The sequence below is a fragment of the Natator depressus genome, chromosome 4 (genome assembly GCF_965152275.1).
Source record: "Natator depressus isolate rNatDep1 chromosome 4, rNatDep2.hap1, whole genome shotgun sequence".
NCBI classification, from domain to species: domain Eukaryota; kingdom Metazoa; phylum Chordata; order Testudines; family Cheloniidae; genus Natator; species Natator depressus.
Genome location: NC_134237.1, coordinates 20,145,209 through 20,162,679, shown reverse-complemented (window position 1 = coordinate 20,162,679; position 17,471 = coordinate 20,145,209). Strand labels below are relative to the sequence as shown.

The 17,471-nt window shown below is 44.0% G+C and overlaps 1 protein-coding gene across 3 annotated transcripts; it reads left to right on the top strand.

Annotated features, from left to right (window-relative positions):
• The first annotated feature begins 1,147 nt into the window (after positions 1-1,147).
• On the top strand, positions 1,148-10,916 carry HSD17B11 (hydroxysteroid 17-beta dehydrogenase 11). Of its 3 annotated transcripts, XR_012639239.1 has the most exons (8): positions 1,148-1,435; positions 3,238-3,345; positions 4,744-4,875; positions 5,509-5,615; positions 6,338-6,475; positions 6,768-6,884; positions 7,867-8,026; positions 9,297-10,916. XR_012639239.1 is itself a non-coding variant. In XM_074950567.1 (7 exons), exons 1-7 carry the CDS (start codon positions 1,226-1,228, stop codon positions 9,391-9,393), a joined length of 909 nt encoding a protein of 302 aa, XP_074806668.1. In that variant the 5' UTR covers positions 1,154-1,225; the 3' UTR covers positions 9,394-10,916. The 3 variants fall into 3 exon arrangements, 2 of the variants coding, with proteins under 2 accessions (XP_074806668.1, XP_074806669.1); XM_074950567.1 differs by lacking the exon at positions 7,867-8,026 and having other exon boundaries at positions 1,154-1,435; XM_074950568.1 differs by lacking the exons at positions 4,744-4,875; positions 7,867-8,026 and having other exon boundaries at positions 1,159-1,435.
• Positions 10,917-17,471: the final 6,555 nt, after the last annotated feature.

Here is a 17,471-nt window from a genome sequence, read left to right as displayed (position 1 = left end):
ACATAGGTGAGTTGTAATCAAAAGGCAAAGAAAAAGGTGTATTATTTACAATTTCACAATTTTTAAGACAATCTCATGATTTTTGAACACTTGAGGTTGGTAATACCTGGCAATATCTGGGACTCCCCTAAATCAAGAGCATACACAGACTTCTACTTCCCCCTTTAACATTCCCTTATATTTGTATTTAGTCTGAAAACCTAAAAAAATCCCATTGCAAATTTTTTGTTTTCATGTTGAGCCATTGAATCATCACGTTACAATGCAATGTAATATCACCATCTACCCTGGAACTAAATAATTAAAGATTCCTTAATTATCTGGGGAGTTAAAGGCCTATCAGCCAGTCATTGATCTCCAGCAAAATAGTGGAACACTCATACCAGACTCAGTTCTGATTCCCCAATTCAAGAAAGATGTTGATAAATTAAAGAGGTTTCAGAGAATAGCCACAAGAATGATTAAAGGATTAAAAAACTGTGCCTCACAGAGAGAGGCTCAAGAAGAGCATGCTCTATTTCACTTAACAAAGAAAAGGTTACAGGTGACTTAATCATAGTCTGTAAATACCTAAATGGGGAACAGAAGTTTGGTAATAGATGGCTCTTCTAGCAGTCTAGCAGAGGAAGTTATAACAAGATCCAATGGCTGAAAGTTGAACCTAGACAAATTCAAACTCAAAATCATATTTAACAATGAGGGAATTAACCACTTGAACATTTACAAAGGGCTGTAGTGGATTCTCCATCATTGAAAATTTTAAAATCAAGATTGGATGTTTTTGTAAAAGATATGCTCTGGGGTAAACGGTTAATTCTGAAATAGTTCTATGCCCTGTATTATACAAGAGGGAAGACTAGATGATCACAGTGGTCCTTTCGGGCTTTATAATCTATTAATCTGAATCCCACGAGGTCATATTTCAGCAGACACATGAAAATAAAGACAATCTTATTTGTTAGACAGATTCCAAGCAGGTTTCAGTCCTGTCCTAATTATCTGTGTCTTGTTGAACAGGTTGAATGTAATTGATTTGGCAGTGAGGTAGTTAATTTTACAGACACAGCAGACAACTTTTCTCAGTGGCATGTGCACATCAACAGCAGTTTTTCCAGCCACTGTCTCCAGTGGAGGAGCTCTTCTTGGTCTCTGAAAAATAAATAACCTACAGTGTTTTAAATAGTGACCATCAGGGTCAATCAAAGTACTGAAAGTCTGTAGAAAAATGAACCTTTTTATGGAGTTTTTGTTGCTTTTACCTATAATAATTTACTCCTACATAGAGGCTTTTGTGAAGCTTTTCATTCCTGTGAAAAGAAAGTCTGTCAGTGGAGAGCTTGTTCTCATTACCGGTGCTGGTCATGGAATTGGGAGACTTACAGCTTATGAATTTGCCAATCGACAAAGCAGATTGGTTCTATGGGACATCAATAAGGTAATGTAGTAAACTTCATCTCCAGTATCACCCCACCCTGAAATTATTGTCTTTTATCAGAAAGAGGAGGTTAGATTAAAATGTACACATATACTGTACATATAACTCTTCTACCTGGTTGTGTTGGCAGCAATAAAGGATGGGTTCAGTATCTAGGGGCCCTTGTTAACAATACTAAACAGAAGCAGCTCAAGCCCCCACCCAGCCCTGGGGCTGGAGCTCTCAGCCGGCGGGGACCCTGGATCTCTGAGCCGCTCTAGGCGGTGGGAGCACCCAGAGCTCTGAGCTTCCATGGGTGGCAGGGGCACCCAGACCTCTCAGCCCCCATGGATAGCGATGGCACCTGGAGCTTTGAGACACCAGACCCAGAGTTCTCAACTGCTGGGGGTGGCAGGGACCCCAGAGCTCTGAGCCACCATGCGTGGCGGGGACCCAAGAGCTCTGAGCCACTGGGGCTGCAGCAGGGGCCCCAGAACTGTCAGCATGGCAGCGGCCGGTGCTGGACCCCTTCCCCTGTCCCACAGTGGGCCTGGGGATCTCTCCTCCCGACCCCCTGCAAGGCTCAGCCTTCAGTCATCCCCCGTTAGTAAAAATCACAGACAGGTCACGGGCTTCTAGGAATTGTTGTGTATTGCCCACGACCTGTCCGTGACTTTTAATAAAAATCACTGTGACAAAACCTTAACCTTAACCATAAACAAACATCTGCCACACCGTACATTGGGCAGCGTCCTTTGCCTCAGTTTCCCACCTTGCAGCGTGGAAGTCCCACAAATGAGTGTTTCTTTAACACACTTTAGTCCTTTCCCCCACTTGCATTTGTTGTCCGAGGTCCGTAACGTTCCCCAGAATCCAGGTTTGCATTTGGGCTGGTTTACCTCCCGCGCCAGAAAATGGATGAGCGGAGCCTCTGCCGCTGCCAGCACTTACTGCCATTGTTGGCCGCTCGCTGCTGCTTCTTCCACTGCTTGCTCTTGCTGCTGCTGCTGTATCTGCCACCACTCGCTGCTTGCTATTGCTGTTGTCATCTCTGCCACTGCTGGCACCTTTGTGATGCCTTGTTCTGAGGCTCTGCCAGTTGAATACTAAAGGGAATTTTAACCCAAAAAAGCCAAAATTGATGCCGTTGGCAAAGCAGTTCTGTCTGCGGAACACCTGGGCAGAGTAGGTGAGACGCACTGCTCCTGAAGTCTTTACCCTCGGTTCATCGCTAGATGGCAGGGGAGAGTTCATTCAGACCCTGGCTTACATCCACATTCACACAAGTGCTCGACATCCGCATTTGCCTCGAATGGCAGTCAGAGCACTGACTGGTATGCTGGGTGTAAGTAGAATGACTGGTTTGTGCCCCTTCAGAAGATTTTATGCTGTGGTTCACATAAATATTCACTTAAATGGAATTGCAGTCAACATACCGGTCTGTTCTGTTTTCTTTTAATGGGACACCATGATCTCAAAATCTAGTCAATTTGGGGGAAGGAGGGAATTTAAGCATTTTCAGGTTCTACGCCTGCGCCTGAGTCTCTCAGACAATGTTGATGGTTCAGCCACCATATTTCCTGTTTTTAAAATGTTTTCCATTGCTGTATGGCATCAATGGAGAGAAAAAGCTATTTAACAAAAAACAGGAAAATATGCCCCCAGGCTGCAAACTTTTACGCCTGATCTGTACTTAAAACGTAGGTCTACATAGCTACAATGCTTAGGGGTGTGAAAAATTAGAGGACCGACTGGTGCCCTAATAATATGATCCAGTCCGGGCACCTCTGAGAATCTGTGATTTTCCCCTTTTTCATTTATAGCATGGCATTGAGGAAACAGCTGCAGAGTGCAGAAGGCTGGGGGCCGCAGCTCATGCTTTTGTGGTGGATTGCAGTAAAAGGGAAGAAATCTACAGTGCTGCAGAGAAGGTAAGACTGCAATGTGTATGTCCCAAAGATTACCCAAGCATGCTACAGCTTCAGTGAAGATTGGGGAAGAGAAGCTGGGGGTACCTGTGATGTTTTGGTGATCCCCCACACCAGTAAGGGGTTCCATCACTACCTTCCTTGTAACTTTGTGGGCCTTTGTGCTGTGCATCTGTGGTTCCAATCCCTGACAACAGTAGCCAGCGCACAAGCATAAGATCTCACCCTGGCTTCTGCCAGCCTAATTACTCCTACAGGGTGAAACCAACAGCCCTTTCAATCCCAAGTACCCCCAGATCCCTCCTCCCCAAGTTCTTCACTATCAGACACTCAAACTTTTCCCCTCTGGTTTGTCAGCCTCCGGAGGCATGAAGCCAGATACCAGCTTACTTTGGAAGACTCCACAATTTACACACCAGGGACCTGCTTGGGATGAAAATAAACAAAATGTTTACTGAACAGAAAAAACACAGATTCAAAGATGAAATAGTAAGGGAGAGCGAATGTATATGAGTTACACAGAAACGAAACATACAGAGACAGCCTCAGGCTTTACACTTCCATAGTAGATAAAATCCCTTTCCTAATACAAGTTCCCAATTGCCTCTGAACAGTTTCCCAGCGTACCTCCTAATCTGGATATGTAGTCATAATGACCATCAAGATCAGAGCATCACCTGCTTTCATAAGACCTTACTCACTATGCTTGTATAGTACAATAATACAGTATGCATTCTACTGATCATTTGGGAGGTTTAAACCTTCTGTTCTCCCGTTGGGGTGTGTGACCCCTGATCATCACAGTACCACATTCACCTCATTCAGATAATTAGTAAAATCTCACTTTTCCCACCACCTTCTTCAGGAGGAGTTAACCAATAATTAAAAGGAAAAAAATGTCCATTCTAATGCCCTTCTTTGTATTTCCTCCTAGACATCATGCCTTTTCTGAATCTGCCCCTTGTAAGCTCTTTGGAGTAGGGACCGTCATTTTTTTTAATATCTAGTCCAGTACTAAGAACACCGTGGGCACTTAAACATAGAATTTTGTATTAAAAGTACTATAATTCTACAGATGAGTTAAACTAATGTGGGTAACTTTCAATATCTTTTGAATCTGGTTTTTTAGAGCTCTCTAAGTAGCTCCAATACTGGAGATTGATTCACACTGAAGCCCGAAATCTGCAATGAGCTCCTTAGGGGTGGACTTAGAATTTGCATAATTTCCTCTGATGAATCCTGATTCTTTTGGTGATTTTTCTCCTCTGCAAAAAGCAAAGTTCTACAATAGGCTGAAGTTCAAAAGTTAAAAACAACTAAACTAATTGGTATAACACTGTCAACTCTACAATTTCTAGCTCTGCATGTAACTACGTATTTAAATTCTTCAATTTTTAAAAGGTGAAAAAAGACATCGGAGATGTTAACATCTTGGTGAATAATGCAGGAGTGATTACAACTGCTGATCTGCTTTCAACTCAGGACCAGCAGATACAAAAAATGTTCGAGGTCAACACTCTCGCTCATTACTGGGTAAATGTCACTAGACCAGGGGTGGCCAACCTCTGGCTCCAGAGCCACATGGGCAGCTCTTCAGAAGTTACTATGTGGCTCCTTGTATAGGCACTGACTCGGGGGCTGGAGCTACAGGCACCAACTTTCCAGTGTGTCGGGAGGTGCTCACTGCTCAATCCCTGGCTCTGCCACAGGCCTGCCCCCACTCTAACCCTTCCCGCCCCCTCCCCACCCCTTCCCGCCCCCTCCCCTGAGCCTGCCGTGCCCTCACTTCTCCCCCCCAGAGCCTCCTACATGCCACGAAAAAGGTGATTGGGGGGTGCGGGGAGGGAGGGGGAGGTGCTGATTGGCGGGGCTGCCAGTAGGTGGGAGCGGGGGAGCTTATGAGGGGCTGCTGACATATTACTGTGGCTCTTTGGCAATGTACATTGGTAAATTCTTGCTCCTTCTCAGGCTCAGGTTGGCCACCCCTGCACGAGAGTGTCAGTGTGTTAAGTTTAATAAAATATATTTTAAAACTATTTAAAGACAATAAATACTTTTGTTTTAAAATGTACTAAACAGTGACCCATATAGAAAATACATTTCTCTCTTGCTTGTTCTGTTGCTGTCTGTCACACACACTTTTTCTTTCTTTTAACTCTTTTCAAGACTACAAAAGCATTTCTGCCAGCAATGATGAAGAACAATCGTGGCCATATTGTCACTGTTGCTTCAGTAGCTGGTCACTTGGTAGCTTCTTTCATGGTGACTTACTGGTATGTGATTTCAAATTTCTATCTCCTTCGCCATTTTTAAAATTTTGTTTCCCACTGTCCTTACAACCAACACCAAAGATACTATTCCAGTTCTAAGAGATTCTTGTAGAAGTATGTGCTCATGTACAAAATGTGTACATATTACCGTAACAGTGTGCCTGTACCAAAAGGTAAGGGGCTCCCTGATATCTCGCAGTGAGTTTCAGCTGGCTTTTGACCAGCTCAGTGTACCCCAACTCCCTATTGCTATAATAATCTGTATATAAAGGTCTCATGTGATATGTCATTGGAAAACTAGCAATTCACTGATCATTAATATTCTTACATAATGTATGTGCAGTCAACCCACAAAGGATTATGCAGATGTGCTGAAATTACTAAAATGCGTTTAAACCGGCCATGTCAAAGGGAGTTGATATACAGGTTTTCTCCAGCCAGTGGGAAACTGAGACACAGAGAGGTGAAATGACTTGCCCAAGGTCCCCTAGCAGGCCAGTGGCAGCTCTGCATCCCAGTCCAGTGCTCTAGCCACTAGGCAACACAGCCTCTTGAGGAGGAAAACTTGGTAAGATGATGTTACTAAGCCAGCTGATCCTACTTGACAGCTTACTGATGGATTGTATATACAGTAGAGCTACATGACAGATAATTTTCTGCCTATGTCAAAAGTAACTGGGATTGGGAACTGTTTTCCAGCCAGATCATTTGTAATTCTCTTTCAGTTCAAGCAAGTTTGCTGCAGTTGGATTTCATAAAGCCCTAACACAAGAACTTTCTGCATTGGGAAAGGATGGAATAAAAACATCATGCCTTTGTCCTGTTTTTATAAATACTGGCTTTGTCAAAAATCCAAGTACAAGGTAAGATTTGAAGAGCATTGAACAGTGGGAATCTCAAGTCCCTTCCCTTAGCAGTGTCTTTTCTGACTATTACACTTTACTCATTTGCAGATCTGGTGCTCTGTTCAATTATGTAAAAATGAAGATAATCAATACATAGTATCTCAGCTCCATAATGTCAGTTAACCCATTTAGTAGTTATATTTGTATTATCTTGGTTCATCAGTATTTAAAGCATCCTAGTTTGAATTGTATTGACCCTTTTAATTCCATGATATTCAGCACTACTTTTAACATGTTCCTTTCATTGCAGATTAGTGAAAGTTTTGGAGCCAGAGAAGGTTGTAAATAAACTGCTAGAGGGGATATTGACCAACCAGAAAATTATTTTTGTTCCATCATTTCTGAAGATAAGTCTAATAATGGAAAAGTAAGTACAGGAAATAATAGAAAACAAACTCTAGTTATAACTATTTCTGAATGTGCAAACATCAAGGTTTTTTTTATCTTAAAGTTTTGTTTCAGAAAAACACTCATTTTATTACAATGGAACCAAATCAGTAAAAGAAAGTATGGCAGGCTAGTAAGCAACTTGAATGATAAGTGATCAATAGAAAACGAAACCACCCCATCTTCATTGATAAGTATGTTGATGTCAGATAGTTGTTATTCTCCTGTGACAGCACATATCTGCACCAGAAAATGATTTACAAAAAATATATAGTAAGATAGCAGTCTTCTGATATGCCAAGGGCTGTCTTAAAGAGGTGGGTGAGCAATTGTTCTCCATGTGCAACGAGGATAGGCAAAGAAATAGTCAACTTAATCTCCAGCAAGGGAGATTTAGGTTAGATATTATGGAAAGCTTTCAAACTATAAGGTTAGTCAAATACTAGAATAGGTTACAAAGGGAGGTTGTGAAATCCCCATCATTGGAGCAGGTTAGACAAACATATGTCATGATTGGTCTAGGTGTACGTGGTCCCACCTCAGCATGGGGAGATGGAAAAATGAACACTTAAGACCTCCTCGAGCACTACATTGCTATTATTCACTGTTTTAAAATATAACAATAGCACTGTCACAAAATAGTTTAAGTCAGGACATTGTCTCTCTCTGCGATGATACTAATAGCTCTTACACAAAAAAGGTTTAGCTGAGTCCCCATCTCACTGGCTCAGAGGGGCCCCTTTTGCAGTGGAACCAATGTGATTATAAGTGCACAGAGGGACGGATTTGTGGTTAGAGGTGTTAGGGGATATGCAGGGGAAGATGCACTTTCTGCAGAGCATGGTGCCCCACTTGGATCAGTGAGCAGAGCGTGAGGCATGGGCATCTTGGGAGAAGGTCAGAAGTGGTGCCAAAGATCCTGCTGTGTCACAATCTTCCTGACCCACATTTCAACCTTCCAGGCCATCAGTCTCATAAAGGCTAAAGTAGCTTCTGCGGAATGGCTCCAAAACTGCTCCACAGCCTCGGAAGTAGGATTTCTCCCCTATACATCCTCTTGCACATCTGCCCAACATCCAGCCTGGTTACAGGATTTGCCCCAGAGTGCAGATCCAGCACCAGGTACTGCATGTCAAATTAGCTAATTCAGAATAACATTTCCAATTAACTATTTTGCTGTTTGATGAAACACCGCTGACAGTAGAGCATAGGATCCTTAACAAACTGATGTCACACCCCACAGAAAAAGTCTTTGGCTACGTCTACTTTTAAAATGCCACAGTAGCACCGCTGCCATTGTAGCACTTACGTGTAGACACTTATTACAGTGAGGGGAGAGGTTCTCCCATTGGCACAGATAATCCACCTCCTTAAGCGGTGATATCTAAGTTGATGGAAGAATTCTTCCATCAACTTAGTGCTGTCTACCCTCAAGGTTAGGTCAGCTTAACAGTGTGTCTCGGGTGCAGATTTTTCACACTTCTGAAAGACTTAGCTATGCTGATGTTATTTTTCAGTGTAGACCAGCCCTTAGTCTCAGGAGAATATGGTTTCTTTTGGCTAGATGTGTCCACAAACATTTGATCTGAGAAATCCTAACTTTCTGTTAGGGTGTGACACTACCCTGCTGCAGACTGTCTACGTGGACCCTGCTGAAGTGCATTAACGGTTCATTAATGTGCTGTGATTAGTACCGTTCCAAAAAGGACTAGAATGTTGGCTCATTTTTACCATTTTAGATTTATGAGCTAAAAGCCCTCATTATATTGAGTAATAAGAGAGCTAACATGGCTAAAATGTGCATGCAGCAGTGGGGACAGACAAAGTTACAAATTTTTGGCAACTGTACAGAAAAAGTTATTATTAGATAAGTTTCAAAGGTGCCTTATAAGATCAGTCACATAAGCTCAAAGCTTCTGAAGGCTAGAGATTCAGGGTTTAGGATCCCACCAAAGCCACTAACTGCCACTGAGAGAGCCTAAATCAAGAATTTTTAAAAATGAAATTACTTACCTTATTTTCTTGGGGCCCAATAGTAACCAGACATGCAAAAATCCATGGGAGGAACGCTAGAGGGAGGAAACTTCACCGGACAATCTTCACGGAGCTGCCACCAAAACATAACAACAGGGTGTGAGGGTTTGCTGCCCTGTGGGAGAAAGAGTGCATCCAGTATACAAATCCTTGAGCAGAAGCACAAGAGCATCCCTGAGCCTCCAGCAACGGAGCCATGTCACCATGGAATGCTGCACAGGCCCTTGGAATCCCCATGAAGGGAGGCAGATTGTGGTGGAATGGGGCTGCACTCTAGGAATAACATATCTTTGGGCTATTTAATTCTTTTAAAGTCTCTCATCAGTATTTCAATTTAATGTTTCAATCTCTCTTCCAGCATTCTTCCAGAGCGTGCCCTGGCAGCAGTGTACAAACTGCAGAATATTCAATTTGATGCAGTTGTTGGATACAGAAACAGGGTCATAAGTGATTAGGTCATCGCCCTCCCCCTCAAACCGCACAGGCTGCAGATGGTTCATGTTTTGAGTTCAGATCAATTATTCAATGTTTTGATTCATTCAGAGAGAAAATGGAAGACCCATCACTTTCCAGGTGCCTTCCTACAACAGTGACACTTGATAAAGTCCCAGCAACACTGCTCTGAACATCAGTGAATTTCTGTAGGTGCCTGGCTGGCTGAGTTCCTGTTACAGTGATTATTTTAATGCTTCTGCGATTTGCTAGTATTGTGTAATATGTTAGGGTGCCAAGAGCTTTAGGTAGAAATCTTTTTATCATTGTAAAGCTAAATAAATAAATAAAATAGACACATACACAAATCCATGTGTGCACGACACAGACTATGCGCGAGCAGTGGAAAATACAGTCCTTCAGACTGAATGTTGCTTAATTTTGTTGGCACCCAGATATCATGGTGATCCTATCTGTTCTGTAAAGGTTCTTATACCACACTCATTACCATAGTATCTGAGCACCTAAGTAACATGACTGCCACATGTTGTTTGTTCTTTCATCCTGTCCCCTGGGGGAGAAGCGCGTGTACTAGAGTGTCTTGTTTTGAGAGAGGGTTGTGGGTTTTTTTAGCTGGAGGAAGGGGGAATTTTTTTTAAACTATGCACGTGGCTATATGTTTATGTTAGAGAAGGCAAGGTTAAAGAAATGTGCCTTGGTCTTGGAGCAAACAGCGGTGAGGTATGCAGTGGCATACTTCCTGGGGGGAGTTCACTTCACAGGCTCAGACCAGACGAGCCCCAAAGAAAGTTCTGTCTCCTGGATGGACAAACTTTGCCCTTATTGTAGAGGGGTCCATTGTGCAGAGGAATGTAGTTGTTTACATATCCTGGGCTCAAGCCGTGAAGCACCTTGAAGATAAGAACTGAGACTTTGGACTTAGTTCAAAATTCTATGGGAGGTCAGTGTAGAGAGCAAAGGACAGGTTTGATGTGCTCACAGTAGCCTGTGTTGCTGAAGAGATGCAATGAAGTGTTTTGTATTAGTTGGAGTTTCCTAAGCACGGAAGTCTTCATGCCCAGGTTGGTATATCACATTGCTGTAGTCCAGTGGAGAAGTGACAAAGTTATGAATCACTGAGGCCATGCTGTACATGTACCTTGCCACTCCTTATCACTGTCTACTCCTCTTCCTCTCTGCTTCCATCCTCTCCCATCAAAAGAAGGAAGTATTGTCTCAGGAGTATTCCATGTTTCCTTGAGAACTGTAGAGAGACTCAAAGGAGCTCCTGGGGAAGAGGATGCTACTGTGAGGCCAGAATTCCTCTCTGCATCAGATGGAGCAGCTGTGAGATCATTGCTGATGGTTACATATCAGATTTCAGTAAGAATCGGTTGTGTGCATGCAAACTAGGAAGTCAGCTGCAAACAGCCATTGAGTCCATGAATGATTTCAGCCACACACTCGTGTAGAGGGGAAAAATGAGAAATCTGGTACTGTACTGCCTCAGATCACACACATTTTGATGTTTCACTGTTAGCTTCTGTAGACAGAGACTCTTATCTTTGTTTCTTGTATAGAGCCGAACACTTGGCTAAAAAAAATAAATCATAATTCACGTGTAACTCACACTGTCAAAGCATGACTCTTTGTCTCAGTCCAGTGGTTGGAGCAAAGAACCTTATGGACCTAATCCTTAAGCTTCAGAGGTTGAGGTTCATGGTTTTAGATTTAGATAGAAGTTAAGTCCAGACAGTTGATTTACTCAGGGCCTGACATACAAGCATGCCTCTGGGTTCTGTGGGACAAAACAATGGCTTCCCAGTTGAAACAGTTCCTCAGAAATCTAGACAGTACCAATGAACATGGGACAACAGGGCTGATATGAAGTAGCTCTGGCCTGTAGACGGAGTGGAATTCATGAAGAATCCATCCTCTAAAGTTTCTCACTAAAATGGGCATTGCTGTTTGTGTGTATGCTGGTAAGTATCAATGTTGTCTATTTCTTCAGTGCTTCTGAATGAGGCATTCTGTAGCTACTCACAAAGAACTACTATTAATTATAGTGCCACAGATATTCATAGTGCTAATGTATGTGACAAAGACAGGCTCTGAGTCTGGACTGTGGCCAAGGTGAGCTTAGCATAGGCTGAAAATGCAAAGGGACAGTTTACTCATCTGTTAAGCAGTCACTCACCTTTAAAATGGATGTTTACCTACCTCCAAGGAGCATGGAGAAACGTAATTAAGTAATGTCTTAAAGGGCTTTGAGAACCCTGTGAGCAAAAGCGCTGTATTTTCCCCTCTCTGTTAGAAGGCTCCTTTAGAGTATGTCTACACTGCAGCTGGGAGTCAGCATCTCAGCACAGATAGAGTCCCGTTAGCGGGGCTCAAGCCAGCCCGCTAAAAATAGCAGTGTGGATGCTGCAGCTCAGACTCTCAAGCCTAGGGAATCAGACTAGGCAAAGTGGTTTTATCATTCCTTCTAACCAAGGCAGTTCAGGGCCTACCTGCCCATAAGCCAAAGTCACCATTTCCTGATACCTTCCATCTACATTCCTCATCTTACTGTACTTCAGCTGCCTCATAAGTGACATCTGTCTTTGATTCCTGTGCATGAATTTGAAAGTGGCCAAACCGCCTCCTTCTGCGAAAGATACACACAAGTCAGACTGTCATCCTATCAGTTACCTGGAGTATATGCCATGGCAGATTTCCTTATACTGTCTCTTCCTCCTACATATGGGTTTCACATTTCCATTCTGATTCTCCACAGGGAATATTACTTCAAACACCTGCTAGAATGCACTGGCTTAGCTAAATAAGACCAAAGTCTCTCTGTTCACTCATTCCAGCTTTGGTACCTGCCTTTCTTGAAAGAGAGCCATCAACTCTCCCATAGATCAGTCCCCACCCCACATCTCCATCATATCCATCCACTGGCTCCCTCTTCTCGATTATACCAAACATAAGCCACTTGTGTTCACTTCACAGCCCTTCACGACCTATCTCCACTGTACCCGTCATCCCTCATTTGCTAACAAAGTGTCAACTCCCACCTCTGATCAACCCATGATGCCAGTCTCCATTGCCCACTTGTTAAATTTTCAAACAGGCACCTCCATGCTTTCTCCTGTGCTTTCCCTCACACTTAGCAGAAGCTCCCCATAAGCATCCCTAAAACTAATTCACTATCTTCCTGCAAAACTCTCATCTGTTGTTTAACCTACAAAAAACGTAATGGTTAGGCTGGTGGTACACTGAGACCACAATCAATCAATCTGACCAATATTGTCTTATTGCTTCCCTGTACTCCCCCATTGGTCTGTCTGTCTTAATCTGTTGTCTTATATTTAGATTGTAAGCTTTTTGGTGCACGGACTTGTCTTTTCGTTCTGTGTTTACACAACTCCTAGAACAATGGAGTGCTGGTGCACTGGTAACACAAATAATAAACAAACAGTAACCAGGATCATTCAAAGGAGCCAATTCCAAGCAAGACACACGGTAAACGCCCTCTGGTCTGAGACCAAGATTTGTTTTTCAGTATGCTCATTTTAGAATCCTCAAGATGCACCAGAGTTTTGTGCACATAATGACCTTGTGATTACTGGCTTCAGGTAAAAATTCTCTCTCTTATTCAAGCAAGCCACTCACAGTATTTTAGACTGCCAATTGGAGGACAATATTGCAAGGAGTCTGTAGCTGAAACAATGAATCTCCTGCTTGAGATTCTCTTGCTTTTTGTCACCATAATCTACTCCTTCATGGAGGTTTCTGTGAAGCTTTTTATTCCGGTGAAAAGAAAATTTGTCAGCAGAGAAATTGTTCTGATTACTGGAGCTGTGCATGGAATCGGGAGACTCGGCCTATGTATTTACCAAGCATCAAAGCAGATTATTGTGTTCATGTCCCACAGAAACAAGGCAAACTGCATATCTACCTTTACTACCCTTCTGCCCGCAGGCTGGAATCTTCTAAAGGAATCAGAATTAGAGCTGGATGATATTTTTAGGATGAACAGTTTAAATGGAAAAAAAAATGCAGTCTCAATAGACCCAAAACGATTTGTGAAGTTGCCAAATAGCACTACTTGGAACAGACTCTTCCCATATTGCCTAGCTTAGTTCATGCAGCCTGCATGAAAAACTGGAGAGTCATAACCAACCTCTTCCTCTTCTCTCAGCTGGCTAGGGCCAAAAGGTGTAAATAACTAGTTCTCTGCAGGATGAAGCGTGGAAGCAGAAATGCACCTTCTTCTTATGCTGCATATTTCATTAATGTACCTAACCCCAACCAAGTCTGATCCTCTTATTTCCTCTCTTTCCTCCTCTCTTTTATTATCAAAGCTAGTAAAAGTTGCATTTACATAGTCATAAAATGGAACCTGCATTAGCTTGTGGCTAGAACAACATACACTGAAATGAATGTGAGTCCATGACAGGGCCAGCTGGAGAGAAAATTTTTGATAGGAAGCCCATGTCAATTGCAAAAAAACCTTTGGGGTTTCAGGTTTATTTTTCAAAGGGTTTTGTGCAATCACAACACCCTTCCCACAAAACAAACAAACAAACAAACAAACCTTTCTAGTTACATTCCTTATCCATGGCTTAAACATCGCCATTTATAAACACAAAACAGCATAAGCAGCACAGCAGAGCTTTCTGTCCAGGCTTCTAGAGACCAATAAATGGTGGAGACTTAGAAGGGCAGTAGCTAAGCTTGACAGGAGTCAGGGTGACCTGAATCACCATGGAGGGAACTGATGAATATGAGAGAATTTGGGGCGTTACCAGAGAGGTTGTTGGGTGTTAGACTGACTGCCTGGAGGTAAGAGATTGTTCAGGGTGGATTAGGAAACAAGGGAGAGTTGTTTAGACTGGGTAAGATTGCTGGGCTATCACATCCCTGCTCCCCATTAGCCTCCTTCAGCTCAGCTACTTATGTGCTTGTGCCCACACAATTCAACTCCATCCCAGTCCTGTCCCACCATACAACCCTTGTCCCTTCTGTTAGTTTCTGTTCTCATTCCATTCCCCACATTGGGCCCTCACTGCCCCAGCCACCCTTGTAGAACAAAACCAGGGTGTGGTTACAGAGATCAAAGGTCATTCCCCCCCTAGAAGCTGGGGAGCTCAGGCCAGCAGACAGATCAGGGAATGGCAGAATGCTGCGGACAGCAGGGCTCTGGCTACAGCATTATACCATGCGTAATTAAAAGTAGTGCAGTTGTTCAGGACAAGCACTCAGTGCCTGGACAGGAAAAACACAGCCATCTGCTCCGTTGTTGCATCCTCCTAGCTGCCTGCAAACTGGCTTGGGGAACAGAGAGCAATCTGAGCGGGGTAGAGCAGCTACCTTCAAGTTTGGCACCAGAGCAGCGCTGATGGTTGGGAGGACTTTCTGCAGAGGAAACCCTGCTCAATGACTGCTGGACACCGGAGACACCGGCAAGGCCTCAGGAATGCATATGGGTTGCGGTAAGCTGCAGATATGAGTGACATGCCCAATGCATGACACTTGCATGGCTAGAAGCTCCATAGTGGTTCGAAATTCAAAGGTTTGCATCTAAAGCATTCCTTGCTTTGTTGTGAACACTTTTTGTAGGAAACAGATGATGTCTGATTAGTTTAAGGTTTTGTTACAAGGTTGAAACCTCAGATAGGGTTCACCTAAAGATTTGCTAAGGGACAATTTATAGTTCAAGTGAGCCTGGACTAGCATCATTTTGCATTAAAAAACCACAGAAACCATCAGTGCCCCTTTCTCCTGGGTACCAAGCATTGTCCCAGCATATCCGAGGGTTGGCTCAATTAAGTTTACACTGCTGTAAGCAAGAAGAGAATCATGTCCCTCATCCTTTTCGTACATTGAACAGCTAAATATTGAACTATATGGTGCCAGCAACATACTTTTCTGTTTAGAGTACAAGCAATTTTGTTAACCTATAAGAGACCAATAGGAAAGCAGGATTTCAATTTCCATAATAGGTGTGTAATGCTCCCTTGCTCTCCAGTGGGGAGGTAGGCCACTCTCCCTCATTGTATTGGGTGGTCGTCCTTGGGCTCGGGTCGCACTGGCCAGGATGAGCTGGAGTCAGTCTATGGTTCTGGGCCTGTCTAACAGAGGCAAACAAACAATAGTCTGGGCTCTTGTCCCCACCTTTGGGCAGGGCAGCGCCCTGTGTAGTCTCTAGCTCACAGCCCCTCAACTGGGGCTGACAGCAATTAATAGTCAGGGGCCCTAGCCCTTGGGGCAGGGCCAAGCTGATAGCAGCCTATGGCCTTAGCCTCTAGGCCAAGGCAGCCAGCAAACATGCAGTCTCATGGGTCAGATACGGATGAGCCCCCACATAGTCTAGGGGCTCGAGAAGAGTTGAGCAAGGGTTAGAATGCCTAGTTCCAGCATGGTCTGGACTTCCTGCTCAACAATGGCCTTGTGGTCTCTTGCACGACTTCTCCTGGGTTCGTCAATATGCTATGCTGGACGAGTGCGGTCTGGCCTACCTGCGCCGTGAAGATTTTAGGGAATGCCTTCAACAGACTCTAGGCTTGCCTCAGTTGTGCCTCACTCTGGGGGTCCCCCAGCTGTGGTCCTTCCGAGTCGGCTGGGTCTAGGAGCTCGGGTCCGAGGTCTGGCTCCGGGTAGTATGGGGCAGTTAACAGTCCTTCACGCTCCCACCAGGCCTTTAACAAATTGACAAGGTAGACCAGTCGTTTTTTCTTCTGGTCAGGTTGGGGCCTTAGCCCTCGGGGCAGGGCCAAGCTGAGAGCAGGCTGTAGCCAAAGCCTCTGGGCCAAGGCAGCCAGCAAACACACAGAGTCTTTAGCTCTAGCCCTTGGGGCGGGTGTGACATTCCCCTCTGGTGTTACCTGGATCGGTGATCTGCTCCGCCTCTCTAATCCTTGACTCTGGGAGCCAGCCTTACCCTGCACTGCTGTGAGAACCCCCACTCCTGGGCTGTTCACACACAGCTAGGGTGACTAGATGTTGTGATTTTATAGGGACCGTCCCGATTTTTGGGTCTTTTTCTTATATAGGCTCCTATTACCCCCCACGCCCTGTCCTGATTTTTCACATTTGCTGTCTGGTCACCCTATGCACGGCCTCTGGCATATAAGCTGCTCCCAGCTACTTGCAAGTGAAGGACACTAGCCAATATCTCCGGTCCCAGAATCAGCCCTAAGAACCTCTGTCTTGCAGTGTCCAGTTATGCCCACTGGACACTGCAAGCTTATATAAGTTCATCAATTTAACAAAGAAATTGATATGTATCAGGCTTGATATCCCAAGGGGAGCCTTTCACACACTGCAAACCAAATGCACTGCTTCAGTTTTATTGACAGAACAGATTTATTAGCTTTAAAGACAGATTTTAAGTGATTATAAGTCAGATTTGGTCAAATGAAATAAAAGCAAAACGCATTCTAAGCTGATCTTAACACTTTCAGTGTCCTTAAAAACTTAGATGCTTCTCACCACAGGCTGGCTGGTTACTTTTCAGTCAGGCTCTCCCCTTTGATCAGAGTTTCAGTTGCTTGGTGGTGGTGGTGTCTGTAGATGTAGGTGGAATAGAGAGAGCATGGCAAAATGTCTCTCCCTTTTATCATGTCCTTTCTTTCCTCTTGCCTTTGCCCCAACCCTCCGCCCTCCTGTATAGTCAGGTGAGCATTACCTCATCGCAGTCCCCAGCTGCCCAAAGGAAGGGTGGTGACTCCCACAAGGGTCTAACGGATTCTTTTGTTGCTGCCTGAGCCAGTGTCCATTGTTCCTGTGAGGTTTGTCCCGTCCATGCCCTGATGAGGTGTGAACTGCCTCTCTGCTCTTGGAGAGTTCTTGCATGGGCTTGCTTTAAGCCATGAGGATACATTTGCAGCCTCATAACTGTACACATGAAATTACAACCTTTAACCTTACTATAACATTACTGTAACAATAACTATAACATCACTATAACAACCATGCCCAGTGCATTATGAGCCTTCCGAAGACACCCAACATGACAAACTTTGCATTGGATACCACACGATCATTTTATAAAGATGAACATGGAGGTGTAGGGTGTTCCCCTGAGGTACAGAGCATCATAGCGGGGCAGAGC

What these genes read in the sequence shown, in the direction of transcription:
- HSD17B11 (XM_074950567.1), top strand. Translation starts at nt 1,226, where the DNA reads ATGAACCTTTTTATGGAGTTTTTGTTGCTTTTACCTATAATAATTTAC. An exon ending in TCTACAGTGCTGCAGAGAAG is followed by an intron (nt 3,346 to 4,743) that starts GTAAGACTGCAA and finishes AATTTTTAAAAG; the next exon opens with GTGAAAAAAGACATCGGAGA. An exon ending in ACACTCTCGCTCATTACTGG is followed by an intron (nt 4,876 to 5,508) that starts GTAAATGTCACT and finishes ACTCTTTTCAAG; the next exon opens with ACTACAAAAGCATTTCTGCC.